The sequence below is a fragment of the Oncorhynchus keta genome, chromosome 24, assembly GCF_023373465.1.
Source record: "Oncorhynchus keta strain PuntledgeMale-10-30-2019 chromosome 24, Oket_V2, whole genome shotgun sequence".
NCBI lineage: Eukaryota > Metazoa > Chordata > Actinopteri > Salmoniformes > Salmonidae > Oncorhynchus > Oncorhynchus keta.
Window position 1 is genome coordinate 28,766,887 of NC_068444.1, and position 17,042 is coordinate 28,783,928.

Below are 17,042 nucleotides of genomic sequence, written 5' to 3' on the forward strand. Positions count from 1 at the left end.
GTCTTTTTGTTCTGTACCTATGGATGCGACCCAGTTGTTCAGTCTTTTTGTTCTGTACCTATGGATCGTTCAGTTTTTTGTTCTGTACCTATGGATGCGACCCAGTCGTTCAGTCTTTTTGTTCTGTATCTATGGATGCGGCCCAGTCGTTCAGTCTTTTTGTTCTGTACCTATGGATGCGACCCAGTCGTTCAGTCTTTTTGTTCTGTATCTATGGATGCGACCCAGTCGTTCAGTCTTTTTGTTCTGTACCTATGGATGCGACCCAGTCGTTCAGTCTTTTTGTTCTGTACCTATGGATGCGACCCAGTTGTTCAGTCTTTTTGTTCTGTATCTATGGATGCGACCCAGTCGTTCAGTCTTTTTGTTCTGTACCTATGGATGCGACCCAGTCGTTCAGTCTTTTTGTTCTGTACCTATGGATGCGACCCAGTCGTTCAGTCTTTTTGTTCTGTATCTATGGATGCGACCCAGTCGTTCAGTCTTTTTGTTCTGTATCTATCTATGGATGCGACCCAGTCGTTCAGTCTTTTTGTTCTGTATCTATGGATGCGACCCAGTCGTTCAGTCTTTTGTTCTGTACCTATGGATGCGACCCAGTCCTTCAGTCTTTTTGTTCTGTATCTATGGATGCGGCCCAGTCGTTCAGTCTTTTCGTTCTGTATCTATGGATGCGACCCAGTCGTTCAGTCTTTTGTTCTGTACCTATGGATGCGGCCCAGTCGTTCAGTCTTTTTGTTCTGTATCTATGGATGCGGCCCAGTCGTTCAGTCTTTTTGTTCTGTATCTATGGATGCGACCCAGTGTTCAGTCTTTTGTTCTGTACCTATGGATGCGACCCAGTCGTTCAGTCTTTTGTTCTGTATCTATGGATGCGACCCAGTCGTTCAGTCTTTTTGTTCTGTACCTATGGATGCGACCCAGTCGTTCAGTCTTTTTGTTCTGTATCTATGGATGCGACCCAGTCGTTCAGTCTTTTGTTCTGTACCTATGGATGCGACCCAGTTGTTCAGTCTTTTTGTTCTGTACCTATGGATGCGACCCAGTTGTTCAGTCTTTTTGTTCTGTATCTATGGATGCGACCCAGTCGTTCAGTCTTTTTGTTCTGTATCTATCTATGGATGCGACCCAGTCGTTCAGTCTTTTTGTTCTGTATCTATGGATGCGACCCAGTCGTTCAGTCTTTTCGTTCTGTATCTATGGATGCGACCCAGTCGTTCAGTCTTTTTGTTCTGTATCTATGGATGCGGCCCAGTCGTTCAGTCTTTTGTTCTGTATCTATGGATGCGACCCAGTCGTTCAGTCTTTTTTGTTCTGTACCTATGGATGCGGATCAGTCTTTTTGTTCTGTATCTAGCCCAGTCGTTCAGTCTTTTTGTTCTGTACCTATGGATGCGACCCAGTCGTTCAGTCTTTTGTTCTGTATCTATGGATGCGACCCAGTCGTTCAGTCTTTTTGTTTTGTATCTATGGATCGGCCCAGTTTTTGTTCTGTATCTATGGATGCGACCCAGTCGTTCAGTCTTTTTGTTCTGTACCTATGGATGCGACCCAGTCGTTCAGTCTTTTGTTCTGTACCTATGGATGCGACCCAGTTGTTCAGTCTTTTTGTTCTGTACCTATGGATGCGACCCAGTTGTTCAGTCTTTTTGTTCTGTATCTATGGATGCGACCCAGTCGTTCAGTCTTTTGTTCTGTACCTATGGATGCGACCCAGTCGTTCAGTCTTTTGTTCTGTATCTATGGATGCGCCCAGTCGTTCAGTCTTTTGTTCTGTATCTATGGATGCGACCCAGTCGTTCAGTCTTTTTGTTCTGTACCTATGGATGCGACCCAGTCGTTCAGTCTTTTTGTTCTGTACCTATGGATGCGACCCAGTTGTTCAGTCTTTTGTTCTGTACCTATGGATGCGACCCAGTTGTTCAGTCTTTTTGTTCTGTATCTATGGATGCGACCCAGTCGTTCAGTCTTTTTGTTCTGTACCTATGGATGCGACCCAGTCGTTCAGTCTTTTTGTTCTGTATCTATGGATGCGACCCAGTCGTTCAGTCTTTTGTTCTGTACCTATGGATGCGACCCAGTTGTTCAGTCTTTTTGTTCTGTATCTATGGATGCGACCCAGTCGTTCAGTCTTTTGTTCTGTACCTATGGATGCGACCCAGTCGTTCAGTCTTTTTGTTCTGTATCTATGGATGCGGCCCAGTCGTTCAGTCTTTTTGTTCTGTACCTATGGATGCGACCCAGACGTTCAGTCTTTTTGTTCTGTACCTATGGATGCGACCCAGACGTTCAGTCTTTTTGTTCTGTACCTATGGATGCGACCCAGTCGTTCAGTCTTTTTGTTCTGTATCTATGGATGCGGCCCAGTCGTTCAGTCTTTTTGTTCTGTATCTATGGATGCGGCCCAGTCGTTCAGTCTTTTTGTTCTGTACCTATGGATGCGACCCAGACGTTCAGTCTTTTTGTTCTGTACCTATGGATGCGACCCAGACGTTCAGTCTTTTTGTTCTGTACCTATGGATGCGACCCAGTCGTTCAGTCTTTTTGTTCTGTATCTATGGATGCGGCCCAGTCGTTCAGTCTTTTTGTTCTGTACCTATGGATGCGACCCAGTCGTTCAGTCTTTTTGTTCTGTACCTATGGATGCGACCCAGTCGTTCAGTCTTTTTGTTCTGTATCTATGGATGCGGCCCAGTCGTTCAGTCTTTTTGTTCTGTACCTATGGATGCGACCCAGTCGTTCAGTCTTTTTGTTCTGTACCTATGGATGCGACCCAGTCGTTCAGTCTTTTTGTTCTGTATCTATGGATGCGACCCAGTCGTTCAGTCTTTTTGTTCTGTACCTATGGATGCGACCCAGACGTTCAGTCTTTTGTTCTGTACCTATGGATGCGACCCAGTCGTTCAGTCTTTTGTTCTGTACCTATGGATGCGTTCAGTCTTTTTGTTCTGTATCAGTGTTCAGTCTTTTTGTTCTGTACCTATGGATGCGACCCAGTCGTTCAGTCTTTTGTTCTGTATCTATGGATGCGACCCAGTCGTTCAGTCTTTTGTTCTGTACCTATGGATGCGACCCAGTCGTTCAGTCTTTTTGTTCTGTACCTATGGATGCGACCCAGTCGTTCAGTCTTTTTGTTCTGTACCTATGGATGCGACCCAGTCGTTCAGTCTTTTTGTTCTGTATCTATGGATGCGACCCAGTCGTTCAGTCTTTTTGTTCTGTATCTATGGATGCGACCCAGTCGTTCAGTCTTTTTGTTCTGTACCTATGGATGCGACCCAGTTGTTCGTTCTAAATGCTCCATTGCCATACTGGCTGGCAACGTTCTTATCCCTTGTTTGCTAGCTAGCCAACTACGGCTAACATACAGTCACGTTGGACAGAACAGCAAAGTAGCTGCATTTGTGTTTGTTTAAGCTATTTTCTAGTGAATTTACTTGGATAAATCCATAACAATAAGCTATTGATGCACGATTTCGCCTCGCATAGAAAATGTGCTCTCTCTCTCACCATTCAGAATTAGAGCCACTCGTTGCATAAGGGAGTCCATAGAAGGGTTCAGCTTTGTTTATGTAAACAAAACAAGGCAACCAAGAGCAATAATGTTCTGTTTAGTTTTTATATTGATACTGGACACATAAACCAACAAGTGTTTCTGGATGAGGGTAAAGTCACATGACTGTCTGTTAAAGTCCCTTTCTAGCCATCTGAGAAACTTCCAGGAACTCAAAAGAATCCAAGCACATGTTCACATCATCAGAAAAAACTAACTGGACACCGAGCCACTTCTCGCTTGGAGAACATTCATAAAGTGGGTCTTAAGGGACTTTTCTGACTAGTGTACCCATGGTGCATTGAGTGAACAGCTGAGTCTGATCACTGAGACCCCCAGTGAGATAAGATGAGATCTGTTTTTAGTCTCACCTCGATTAGTTCAGATCTGGTTCTAGTCTCACCTCATTCTCCTTGATTACTTAAGATCTGGTTCTGGTCTCACCTCGTTCTCCTTGATTATACAAGATCTGTTTCTAGTCTCACCTCGTTCTCTTTAATTAATCAAGATCTGGTTCTAGTCTCACCTCGTTCTCCTTGATTAATCAAGATCTGGTTCTAGTCTCACCTCGTTCTCCTTGATTAATCAAGATCTGGTTCTAGTCTCACCTCGTTCTCCTTGATTTATCAAGATCTGGTTCTAGTCTCACCTCGTTTTCCTTGATTTATCAAGATCTGGTTCTAGTCTCACCTCGTTCTCCTTGATCTCGTACTTGGTGACTTGTTTCCCCTGGCTCTTCCTCCGCAGCTTCTTCAGGTCCGTCTGAGAGCGCTCCAGAGAGTCCTGCTTCAGCTTGTGCTCCGTCTGGTACCGCTTGAATGTGGCCTGGATGAGAGATACAAAGGTTAAGATACGTTTGATGTAGAGATGGAGAGGACTTTTGCTGAATGCAAGGATAGGGGATATTGAGGAGAGAAGAGACCATAATTAAGTGTGTACTTACATACCTGCATACGTAGACATGCAGACCCGTACACAAACATGCACACACACACACTCCTTGTGATTAGATTGTCCTTTGCCAAAGTCCTATAGTGGTCAATGTACTTACAGTCATATATTTGACATCCATCTCTGTTTTCCTCTCCAGCTCAGCAATGATTTCTTTGTGGAACCGCTTGAACTGAACAGAAAGAATCCAGTTCAAGTCGATATATAAACATTTAACAATAGCATAACCATGGCAAGATGGTGACATCAGAATAAGAGTTGCGTGGCTGAGCCAGAGGAATGTAGCTGTGATAATTGCTTTCTAACTGAGGGGAATTCTAACAACAGGTCTTATCTACCTCTCCAAATAGTTAAACATTGACTACTTTCTCCTTCCTTCGTTCTCGCAGATATCTCAGAAATAACTAACCAAGCTTCGTTGGCATGCCGCTTTACTTGGAGCCCAGTGAAAGACAATTAGGAGCCTTGTAAAGGCTTTACTACAGTTCTGAATGTGTAATACATGTATACTGTAGTGAGAATACTTTTTATTTGATCATCTCTTCTTATTACTGACCAATACTATAAATATTCATAGATCAAATCATCTTAAATTCAACAATAATCATATTTTCAAAGTTTATCCGCCTCATGCAGAGGATACAATAGGTATTAAACTGTAAAGTGACATTTTTTCTTGAGAACTCTTTCCCAACAATTTACATTTACATTTACATTTAAGTCATTTAGCAGACGCTCTTATCCAGAGCGACTTACAACAATGCGGGGATAATTTTTCCCCTCATCAATCTACACATAATACCCCATAATGGAAAAGCAAAAACAGGTTTTTATTCATGTTAGATCATGTATTACAAATAAAAAAACAGAAATACCTTGTTTACATAAGTATTCAGACCCTTTGTTATGACACTCAAAATTGAGCTCAGGTGCATCCTGTTTCCATTGATCATCCTTGAGATGTTTCTACAACTTGATTGGAGTCCACCTGTGGTAAATTCAATTGATTGGACATGATTTGGAAAGGCACACACCTGTCTATATAAGGTGCCACAGTTGACAGTGCATGTCAGATCAAAAACCAAGCCATGTGGTCGAAGGAATTGTCCATAGAGCTCCAAGACAGGATTGTGTCGAGGCACAGATCTGGGGAAGGGTACCAAAACATTTCTGTAGCATTGAAAGTCCCCAAGAACACAGTGGGCTCCATGATTCTTAAATGGAAGAAGTTTTGAACCACCAAACTCCCATCCGTCTGTGTTGATGGGAGAACCTTCCAGAAGGACAACCATCTCTGCAGCACTCCACCAATCAGTCCTTTGTGGTAGAGTGGCCAGATGGAAACCACTCATCAATAAAATGCCCCTCAACCATAAGAAACAAGATTCTCTGGTCTGATGAAACCAAGATGGAACTATTTGGCCTGAAGAGTCACGTCTGGAGGGAACCTGGCACCATTCCTATGGCGAAGCATGGTGGTGGTTGCAGCATCATACTGTGGGGATATTTTTCAGTGGCAGGGACTGGGAGACTAGTCAGGATCGAGAGAAAGATGAGCAGCGCAAAGTACTGAGAGATCCTGATGAAAACCTGCTCCAGAGCGCTCAGGACTTCAGACTGGGAAAAAGGTTTACCTTCCAACAGGACAACGACCCTAAGCACACAGCCAAAACAACACAACAGTAGCTTCGGGACAAGTCTCTGAATGTCCTTGAGTGGCACAGCCAGAGCCCGGACTTGAGCCCGATTGAACATCTCTGACAAGATCTGAAAATAGATGAGCAGCGATGCTCTCCATCCAACCTGACCGACTTGAGAGGATCTGCAGAGAAAAACGGAAGAAACTCCCCAAATAAAGGTGTGCCAAACTTGTAGCGTCCTACCCAAGAAGACTCAAGGCTGTAAATGCTGCGAAAGATGCTTCAACAAAGTACTGAGTAAAGGGTCTGAATACTTATGTAAATGTGTTATTTCCCAGATTTTTTTTTGTTGTTGTAAATTTTCAAACATTTCTAAAAACCTGTTTTTGCTTCGTCATTATGGGGTATTGTGTGTAAATTGATGAGAAAAAAAACAATTTAGTCCATTTTAGAATAAGGCTGTAACGTAACAAAATGTGGAAAATGTCAATGGGTCTGAATACTTTCCAAATGCACTGTATATAAATAACAATGAAAATAGAATAAAAAAACACAGAAGAAGCAAGATGACAGCTGAAGAAACATGAGAATGCACCTGCTTCAGTCTAGACCATCTGTATTGTATAGTATTGTAACTTAGACGTAGTGAGTGATGAGAGATGATACTGTCTACGAGCTAGTTGTGTCTTGCTCTTGTCACAGTGACAACACCAGTGACACCAACCAGAGTCACTTGATTTCCTAGACTATGCCAAGCCTCTCACCCCCAGGCCTCAACAAGAAACCCAACAGACAAAACAGAGAACACACAGGAATGGTCTAAATGACAAAAAAACAGTTGTCTTGTGTCCAGGTGGGATTTCCCTCTAGGCTTTGTTGTGTTCTTGGTGTGTTTAGAGGATAAAGGAGGTCTGTTAATGTCACTGTGAGAAAGTCATTGTGAGAAAGAGATTGTTGGCATAGAGGACTATGGATATGTGTGTCGACATGAACATCCAACGCAGGTCAAAGAGAATAGTAACCCTTGACTTCAGTCTTCCACTTAATTAGCGATTAGATGGTAAAATGGTAATTACATAACAAAAAACTACCAAGAGAAGAAGTGACAGTAGGTCAGCAGGAAAACTTACGTTCTCCTCCAGCTCCAGGTGAACCTTCCTGTGCACCTCAGAGATCTCCATCAGAACCACACCTGTAGGGAAAAGATCATATGTCATATTATACAGGTAGCTGACAAAATAAAGGAAACACCAACATAAAGTGACTTAATAGGGTGCTGGGCCACCATGAGCCAGAACAGCTTCAATGTGCCTTGGCATAGATGCTACAAATGTCTGAAACTCTATCGCAACGAACCGCCCTTGCTGTCTCTGCCTGGCCGGTTCCCCTCTCTCCACTGGGATTCTCTGCCTCTAACCCTATTACAGGGGCTGAGTCACTGGCTTACTGGTGCTCTTCCATGGCATCCCTAGGAGGGGTGCGTCACTTGAGTGGGTTGAGTCACTGACGTGGTTTTCCTGTCTGGGTTAGCGCCCCCTGAGTTGTGCCGTGGCGGAGATCTCTGTGGGCTATACTCGGCCTTGTCTCAGGATGGTAAGTTGGTGGTTGAAGATATCCCTCTAGTGGTGTGGGGGCTGTGCTTTGGCAAAGTGGGTGGGGTTATATCCTGCCTGTTTGGTCCTGTCCGGGGGTATCATCGGACGGGGCCACAGTGTCTCCTGACCCCTCCTGTCTCAGCCTCCAGTATTTATGCTGCAGTAGTTTATGTGTCGGGGGGCTAGGGTCAGTCTGTTATATCTGGAGTATTTCTCCTGTCTTATCCGGGGTCCTGTGTGAATTTAAGTATGCTCTCTCTAATTCTTTCTTTCTCTCTCTCAGAGGACATGAGCCCTAGGACCTTGCCTCAGGACTATCTGGCATGATGACTCCTTGCTGTCCCCAGTCCACCTGGCCGTGCTGCTGCTCCAGTTTCAACTGTTCTGCCTGCGGCTATGGAACCCTAACCTGTTCAATGAACGTGCTACCTGTCCCAGACCTGCTGTTTTCAACTCTCTAGAGACAGCAGGAGCGGTAGATATACTCAATGATCGGCTATGAAAAGCCAACTGACATTTACTCCTGAGGTGCTGACTTGTTGCACCCTCGACAACTACTGTGATTATTATTATTTGACCATGCTGGCCATTTATGAACATTTAAACATTTACATTTACATTTAAGTCATTTAGCAGACGCTCTTATCCACATCTTGGCCATGCTCTGTTATAATCTCCACCCGGTACAGCCAGAAGAGGACTGGCCACCACTCATAGCCTGGTTCCTCTCTAGGTTTCTTCCTAGGTTTTGGCCTTTCTAGGGAGTTTTTCCTAGCCACCGTGCTTCTACACCTGCATTGCTTGCTGTTTGTGGAGTTTTAGGCTGGGTTTCTGTACAGCACTTTGATATATCAGCTGATGTAAGAAGGGCTATATAAATAATGTGATTTTGATTTGATTTATTGGAGAGATGAGGCACCGATCTTCCACAAGAAATTCCACAATTTGATGTTTTGTTGTAAAACACTGTCTCCAGTGTTCTGCCGCTCCAGAAACTCCCATAAGTGTTCAATTGGGTTGAGATCTGGTGACTGAGACCCGGGCCGTGCACAGACCATTCAGCAGTGGTGTAAAGTACTTCAGTAAAAATACTTTAAAGTACTGCTTAAGAAGTGTTTTGGGGTATCTGTACTTGACTTTACAATTTATATTTTCGACAACTTTCACTTTTAATGTACATTGTACTCTATATATTTATTTTATTATTCATACTTTTACTTTTGATAGGTAAGTATATTTTAGCAATTATATTTACTTTAGATTCTTAAGTATATTTAAAAGCAATTAATATTTAGTATTTCCCAGGGTGACTTTCACTTTTACTTGAGTCAATTTCTATTAAGGTATCTTTACTTTTACTCAAGTATGACAATTGGGTACTTCTCTTCACTGCCATTCAGGGGGCAGGTTCATGGGTCAGGTCCCCAACTTGAAAAACAAAATGACTTCCATAATTCACATCTCAAAATTCATAATATACCAAATGCCTGTAGCAAAAAAAATGTTGAGCATAGGCCTATTTATTTCTGCAACAACACATTTACTCAACATCACAAATTGGTGGTCCTTCTGTAGCACAGTTGGTAGAGCATGGCGCTTGTAACGCCAGGGTAGTGGGTTCGATTCCCGGGACCACCCATACGTAGAATGTATGCACACATGACTGTAAGTCGCTTTGGATAAAAGCGTCTGCTAAATGGCATATATTATTATTATATTGTAAGCAAGCTAGTTACAGTGCCTCCTAAACAGATGATCAACATCGGGGAAAGATGGCGAGCTATCAGCTAATCACTGAGGTTGATGATTGATGTAGATCTGCAAGTTAGCTAGCTCAATTTATTTTACTGATTGTGATTTATCTTCAATGCTTGTATCAAATAATAACTTCATAATATAATACTCATAATCTACTAACTCAAACTAGAGTGGGGCTTGTGAATGTATGCACACATGACTGTAAGTCGCTTTGGATAAAAGCGTCAGCTAAATGGCATATATTATTATTATTATTATTATTATTATTATTATTATTATTACTAACTCAAACTAGAGGCTTGTGTGTATATTTATTATGGTGGTAAGCTAGAATGTAGTCGACCTGTGTTGCTGCTAACTCTAGAAGAAACTGATGGAGTTGGATCAGAGGGTTGTTGATTCTGCCGCTCCTCTCTATGTCTTTCTGCTTCTCTCTGCTGCATGTATCAGCCAACCAGACCAAATATTGATGATGATGTAGGTTAAATCAAGTGTTATAAAGTGTGAATCAAATGTTATGCTGTTGTGGCAGTAATGTTGATATTTAAACTAGGTAGCTACCTACACACACTCAAATGGTGACCACATCCCTCAACCCATGCATGTTTGGATACAGGGCCTGCGATCTCCATAAAGGGCAGACTGGGGTAATAACACAACCAGGAGGGTGCGAGCTCCGTACAGGGCAGATCAACAGGCGCAACCAACGGACAGGGACGGGGGTGGCGAACTTGACGACATCAAGATGACTTGCTGGTTCCGAACAACAATGAAAGAAATGTATAGAAAAAAGTTTTTGTGAAATTATACCACCACCTAAAAGGGCACTTCGGAGACAGGAAGGGCAAATGGGCATGTACTCTGCACAGGTAGAGCTCTATCTGTGTCATGGCTGTTGAAAGGAGAGGACCAAGGTGCAGCGTGGTGAGCGTACATTTTCTTTTATTAATCAAAATGACGCCGAACAAAACAATAAACACTACAAACACAAACCATGAAGCTCAAAGGCTATGTGCCCTAAACAAAGTCAACTTCCCACAAACACAGTTGGGGGAAAAGGGTACCTAAGTATGGTTCCCAATCAGAGACAACGATAGACAGCTGTCCCTGATTGAGAACCATACCCGGCCAAAACCTAGAAATAGAAAATCATAGAAACACAAAACATAGAATGCCCACCACAACTCACGCCCTGACCAAACCAAAATAGAGACATAAAAAGGATCTCTAAGGTCAGGGCGTGACAATCTGTGTATGTACCTGACTGAGAAACAAAAACATCCTTTAAACCCCCTATGCACCTTTCAGACACCTCTTTCAAAATCAATGAGATATCTTCTTCTAGCCATTGTAGCCAAAATAATGGGCAACTGTGCATTTAAATACATGACCTTAAGCATGATGTAATGTTCTAATTGATTAATTAACTCAGGAAACACACCTGTGTGGAAGAACATCCTTAAAATATACTTTGTATTTACTTTATTTTGTCAGTTACCTGTACATCATATACAGTGAAGTCGGAAGTTTACATACACCTGAGCCAAATACATTTAAACTCAGTTTTTTCACAATTCCTGACATTTAATCCTAGTGAAAATTCCCTGTCTTATGTCAGTTAAGATCACCACTTTATTTTAAGAATGTGAAATGTCAGAATAATAGTAGAGAGAATGATTTATTTCAGCTTTTATTTCTTTCATCGCATTCCCAGTGGGTCAGAAGTTTACATACACTCAACTAGTATTTGGTAGCATTGCCTTTCAATTGTTGAACCTAGGTCAAACGTTAAGGGTATCCTTCCACAAGCTTCCCACAATAAGTTGGGTGAATTTTGGCCCATTCCTCCTGACAGAGCTGGTGTAACTGAGTCAGGTTTGTAGGCCTCCTTGCTCGCACACGCTTTTTCAATTCTGCCCACAAATTTTCTATAGGATTGAGGTCAGAGCTTTGTGATGGCCACTCCAATACCTTGACTTTGATGTCCTTAAGCCATTTTTCCACAACTCGTGACCAAGCTTTAACTTCCTGACTGATGTCTTGAGATGTTGCTTCAATATATCCACATAATTTCCCTGCCTCATGATGCCATCTATTTTGTGAAGTGCACCAGTCCATCCTGCAGCAAAACACCCCCACAACATGATGCTGCCACCCCTGTGCTTCACGGTTGGGATGGTGTTCTTCGGCTTGCAAGCCTCCTCCTTTTCCCTCCAAACATAACAATGGTCATTATGGCCAAACAGTTCTATTTTTGTTTCATCAGACCAGAGGACATTTCTCCAAAAAGTATGATATTTGTCCCCATGTGCAGTTGCAAACTGTAGTCTGGCTTTTTAATGGCGGTTTTGGAGCAGTGGCTTCTTCCTTGCTGAGCGGTCTTTCAGGTTATGTCGATATAGGACTATTGCGTACTATTGTCTGTACAGATGAACGTGGTACCTTCAGGCGTTTGGAAATTGCTCCCAAGGATGAACCAGACTTGTGGAGGTCTACCATTTTTTTGGTGAGGTCTTGGCTGATTTCTTTTGATTTTCCCATCATGTCAAGCAAAGAGGTACTGAGTTTGAAGGTAGGCCTTGAAATACTTCCACAGGTACACCTCCAATTGACTCAAATTATGTCAATTAGCCTATCAGAAGGTTCTAAAGCCATAACATCATTTTCTGGAATTTACCAAGCTTTTTAAAGGCACAGTCAACTTAGTGTGTGTGAACTTCTGACCCACTGGAATTGTGATACAGTGAAATAATCTGTCTGTAAACAATTGTTGGAAAAATTACTTGTGTCATGCACAAAGTAGATGTCCTAACCGACTTGCCAAAAGTATAGTTTGATAACAAGAAATATGTGGAGTGGTTGAAAAAAACAAGCTTTAATGACTCCAACCTGAGTGTATGTAAACTTCCGACTTAAACTGTATCTGCGGTATGTAGGTAAACGACATTTAGCCTGGGTTCCAGTCATAGAGAAACACATTCAATATTTCTGTGATACTGCCAGTCTATTTCTTCTTTCGTCAACATTATGTTATCTTATTTGGCAAGGCCAGGATATATCAGTGGTGAATCAATGCAGAAACTTTAAGACAACCAGGCTAAAGGAAACTATTGCGTTTGAATATGTGGAGGACATCTATAACCCTTTTTCCTCATGTTGCTTGGCGGCACCAACGTCCCTGATAGCCTGGCCGGCATGGTACTGGCTGAGACTTCACGAGGAGAACAATGGGTTTTCACAAAGTTGTTGTATCTGCTCTTTCCTTATGCTTACACAAGCAATGTTGACTTTAGGGGTGAAGAACAAACCAAAACATCATGTGTATTTTATGTTTCATCAAGTCATGAGGAGTTTTTACATACTGCATGGATGACATTTATTTTTGACACAGTAGTGTTGGAACAGTGGTAACTCAGTAGTTGCCATTGACCTGACACAGAGACAGAAAAATCCCCATTGAGAGAACCCACATTGAACACCATAGAGGAACAATAGCAGTCACTACAGTCAACAGAAGCAGACAATAACAGCGGGACAATTTACAGTACAGACACAGACACAACGGGGTGACATCTAGAGGTTATATAGCCTCGCCATATTTTTTTGGAATGAGTTATAATTGCATTCTATAACCACCTGCCACTAGAACCAACTAGCTTCCACTAGAAGGTCTGCTTTTTACAAAATGTTATATTGGATTGTCGTAGTTTGTCATGTTTAAAATGTTCTCTGCAAACACCTGCAACAAGTAAACCATCCACCCACTCCTATCACCTCAGTATTAATTCAGTTATAATCACAACTGCGCCTGTGGGATCATATAAACAGAATCAACTCAAACAAACTGAGCATACATACATTAGGTAAGCACGCACAAACACACACAAACGCCCCCCCCCCCACACACACACACACACACACCTGGCGTGATCCCAGACCTGCTGAGACAGAGCTGTAACTCTCGGGCTGCCTGCAGCTACAACAACATTGCCCTCTGAAGGTCAACAGAACGTACTGGTAAATGCTGCCATTGTACGGCAGAAGGGAGAGAGCAATGGGAGGGAGGTGGGCTCTTGGCAGGCTGTTTATACTGCACCAACAACAGCCTGCTGCAGAGTGAGAGGGCTGGTGTGTAGTGAGAGGGCTTGTTTTCAAACAGGTTACAAAGTGAGAGGGCTGGTATTCGTATCGACACACACCTGCTAATTTCCTCTCTGACCTCTCTGAGAACCAACTAACGAACCACATATTCTGTCCGTATGTACAGCAGAACATGAGAAACGGTGATACTGTAAATAATGCTGAAAAAAAAACTGGATGACTTCACCAAACTGAAATTAACTTATGTTCACATGTTGATGGGTGGAGAGCAGCCGATCATTACATAAAATCTGTGGTCAAGAGTACACACATCCTCTATTGGACTAAGAGGGACTAAATGTTGAAAAACCCTCAGTTTGAAATGAATGCAGTGGCTAAATCAGGCTATCCTTCTATCACGCATAATACATCTGGGTGAAGAGCATTGTGGACTATACCCTTTAGAAAGGTTAAGCATCCCATATGAAATGTCCTCTTGAGGTTGTGACTTGTTCTGACTGACTATCCCCTACTCATCTCTCTCTCCCTCTCTATCCTTCCCCTCTCTCTCAGACCTCCCCTCTCTATCCTTCCCCTCTCTCTCTCCCTCTCTATCCTTCCCCTCTCTCTCAGACCTCCCCGCTCTTATTCCTCTCCCCCCTCTCGATCCTTCCCCTCTCTCTCTCCCTCTCTATCCTTCCCCTCTCTCTCAGACCTCCCCTCTCTTATTCCTCTCCCCCCTCTCTCTCTCCCTCTCTATCCTTCCCCTATCTCTCAGACCTCCCCTCTCTTATTCCTCTCCCCCCTCTCTCTGTCCCTCTCTATCCTTCCCCTCGCTCTCAGACCTCCCCTCTCTTATTCCTCTCCCCCTCTCTATCCTTCCCCTCTCTCTCTCTCTCTATCCTTCCCCTCTCTCTCAGACCTCCCCTCTCTTATTCCTCTCCCCCTCTCTCTCTCCCTCTCTATCCTTCTCCTCTCTCCCAGACCACCCCTCTCTTATTTCTCTCCCCCCTCTATCTCTCCCTCTCTATCCTTCCCCTCTCTCTCTCCCTCTCTATCCTTCCCCTCTCTCTCAGACCTCCCCTCTCTTATCCCCCCCCCATCCCTGTACTCCTCTCCATCGTATGCTGTGTTAACCAGGCATATGACTAGGTAATGACATTTGACCCTGTTATCCTCCACATGGCTCTGGTCTTAGTCTCAGCGATCTGTGTGCTACAATGTTTAAAAACTAGGGGGGGAAAGACATCTCTCTCTCTCTCTTTCTTTCTAAAACATTACAGAGGCATCTGTTCCTGCTGTCTCCAGATTGACCGACCCAGGAAGGGAAACATAGTATTGTTCATAATACTGAAAACATAGGCCTATGTGTACATCTCTAAACATTGCTACATCTACAATATAAGAATTCATAAAACTAGCCTTATGTTCAGCGGAATTACACCCACAATAATAAAAGGCTTCCCCGCTTGACTGTTTGTGTCTGTTTGTGGTGGATCCTTTCTGGAACCACCCACTAATGACAATGAGACTTTTACCCCAGACTTATCACAGTCAGTCTGTCTTTAGATAGTTAATGGTGGCACCACTGGTAGAGGTCTCATTGTGATACTGTCTGGTTTTTACAGGGACTTTATAACGACTTGATCATTATTATAGAAACATCCTAGGGTTGGGCAGTGTACTGTGTATACCATATCCTGGGAATTTTTCCAATACCGTCAATACCGTTTTTTTATAAATTGGAATATTTGTATTTTTTTTTTAAATAATGCAGTCAACTTGTGCACTAGGCAATAGATACGTTTCTCAAGACAGCCTATTTGAGCCAGTCACGTGTGTTTGTTTACAAAGAAGCACAATGAGCAAAACAGGACTTTCATGAGGTGAGTCACTCCTGCTGCAGCGCAGCTTAAGGGAGGTGATCGAGTTACGTGTCACGTTCTGACCTTAGTTCCTTTGTTATGTCTTTGTTTTAGTTTGGTCAGGGCATGAGTTGGGGTGGGTAGTCTATGTTCTTTTTTCTATGTTGTGTTTATGTGTTTGGCCTGGTATGGTTCTCAATCAGAGGCAGGTGTCGTTCGTTGTCTCTGATTGAGAATCATACTTTGGTAGCCTGTTTTCCCCATTTTAGTTGTGGGTGATTGTTTTCTGTTTTGTGTCTGCACCAGACAGAACTGTTTCGGTTTAATTTTTCGTTCTGTTGTTGTTTTTGTATTTAAGTGTTCTGTTCTATTAAATATCATGAACACTTACCACGCTGCGTATTGGTCCGATCTCTCATACTCCTCGTCAGAGGAGGACGAATCCTGTTACATTACGCTTGTATGAAATTCACTACACTACCAATGTCTATCCGCTATATATCTTCTAACTATTAAATGAACTATCTAAGATGTGCCAAATAAATTCTCTGCAGCAGGTTTTTGCTAACTTGCTGATGTTAGCTAAGCAGCTGACTTTAGCGTGGAAGATAAAGCTACTTCGTAACAGCAGCAGAGACAATCACTTCCTATATTAAGATCTCTGCTGTCTAATATTTGTTTTGTGTGTGATGCAAACTGTGTTTTGAGATAGCTACTTGCGTAACTTTAAGCAGGGTTGTCTTAGTAGTTCATGTTAGCATGCGCCCGTTAGCATTTACCTAGCATCCGCTATGGGAATTGCTTAACACTTGTTAGCATTTTGTATTTGTTAACTGATATTTTTGGGCCTTTTCATGACGTTCACATTTTTTGAGACTGGTTATACAGTATATCCTGAGATGGAACCGTCATGGAATGAAGGTATGGAAATCTGGATCCTGCCCAACCTTACATCCTGACACCTATGTGTTATAGCCTTTATGTTTATTGGTGGTGTTGATAGCACATATAACTAAGCCTGTCACCTTTCACATTCTTATCAGGTGATGTGGTTTATGAACGGTGTAGGCCTCTGCCAAAAGAATACCTGCCATTTTCTCATAAGTGTAATAAGGAAACATTGTGAGCAAATTCTTAATCTTATTCGATGACGAATTACAAAACATTTCAACAGGTGATCTGTTCAGGTTATTCATATGTACCAGTTGTATTACTACAGTGCCTTCTGAAAGTATTCATAGCCCATGACTTATTCCACATTTTGTTTAGCTACAACCTGAACTCAGAATTGATTAAGTATTTTTTTTCTCTCACATCTACACACAATTCCCCATAATGACGAAGTAGCCTAGTGGTTAGAGCGTTGGACTTGCAACCGGAAGGTTGCAAGTTCAAACCCCCGAGCTGACAAGGTACAAATCTGTCGTTCTGCCCCTGAACAGGCAGTTAACTCACTGTTCCCAGGCCGTCATTGAAAATAAGAATCTGTTCTTAACTGACTTGCCTAGTTAAATAAAGGTAAAATAAAAAATATGTTTTAGAATTGTTTTGCAAACTTATTGAAAATGAAATACAGAAATATCTCATTTACGTAAGTTGT

General features: G+C 42.5%; 1 protein-coding gene across 3 annotated transcripts in view; it reads right to left on the reverse strand.

The window, feature by feature from the left end:
- LOC118402942 (brain-specific angiogenesis inhibitor 1-associated protein 2-like protein 1) overlaps positions 1–17,042 on the reverse strand; it is a 52,703-nt gene that overhangs the window by 21,889 nt on the left and 13,772 nt on the right. For all 3 annotated transcript variants that reach the window (XM_035801325.2, XM_052478061.1, XM_052478060.1), the window contains exons 4-6: positions 7,275–7,336; positions 4,605–4,676; positions 4,244–4,378 (exon numbers count right to left, since the gene is read on the reverse strand). In XM_035801325.2, the coding sequence (XP_035657218.2) occupies positions 4,244–4,378; positions 4,605–4,676; positions 7,275–7,336 (269 nt within the window). The remainder of the gene's footprint in view (positions 1–4,243; positions 4,379–4,604; positions 4,677–7,274; positions 7,337–17,042) is intronic.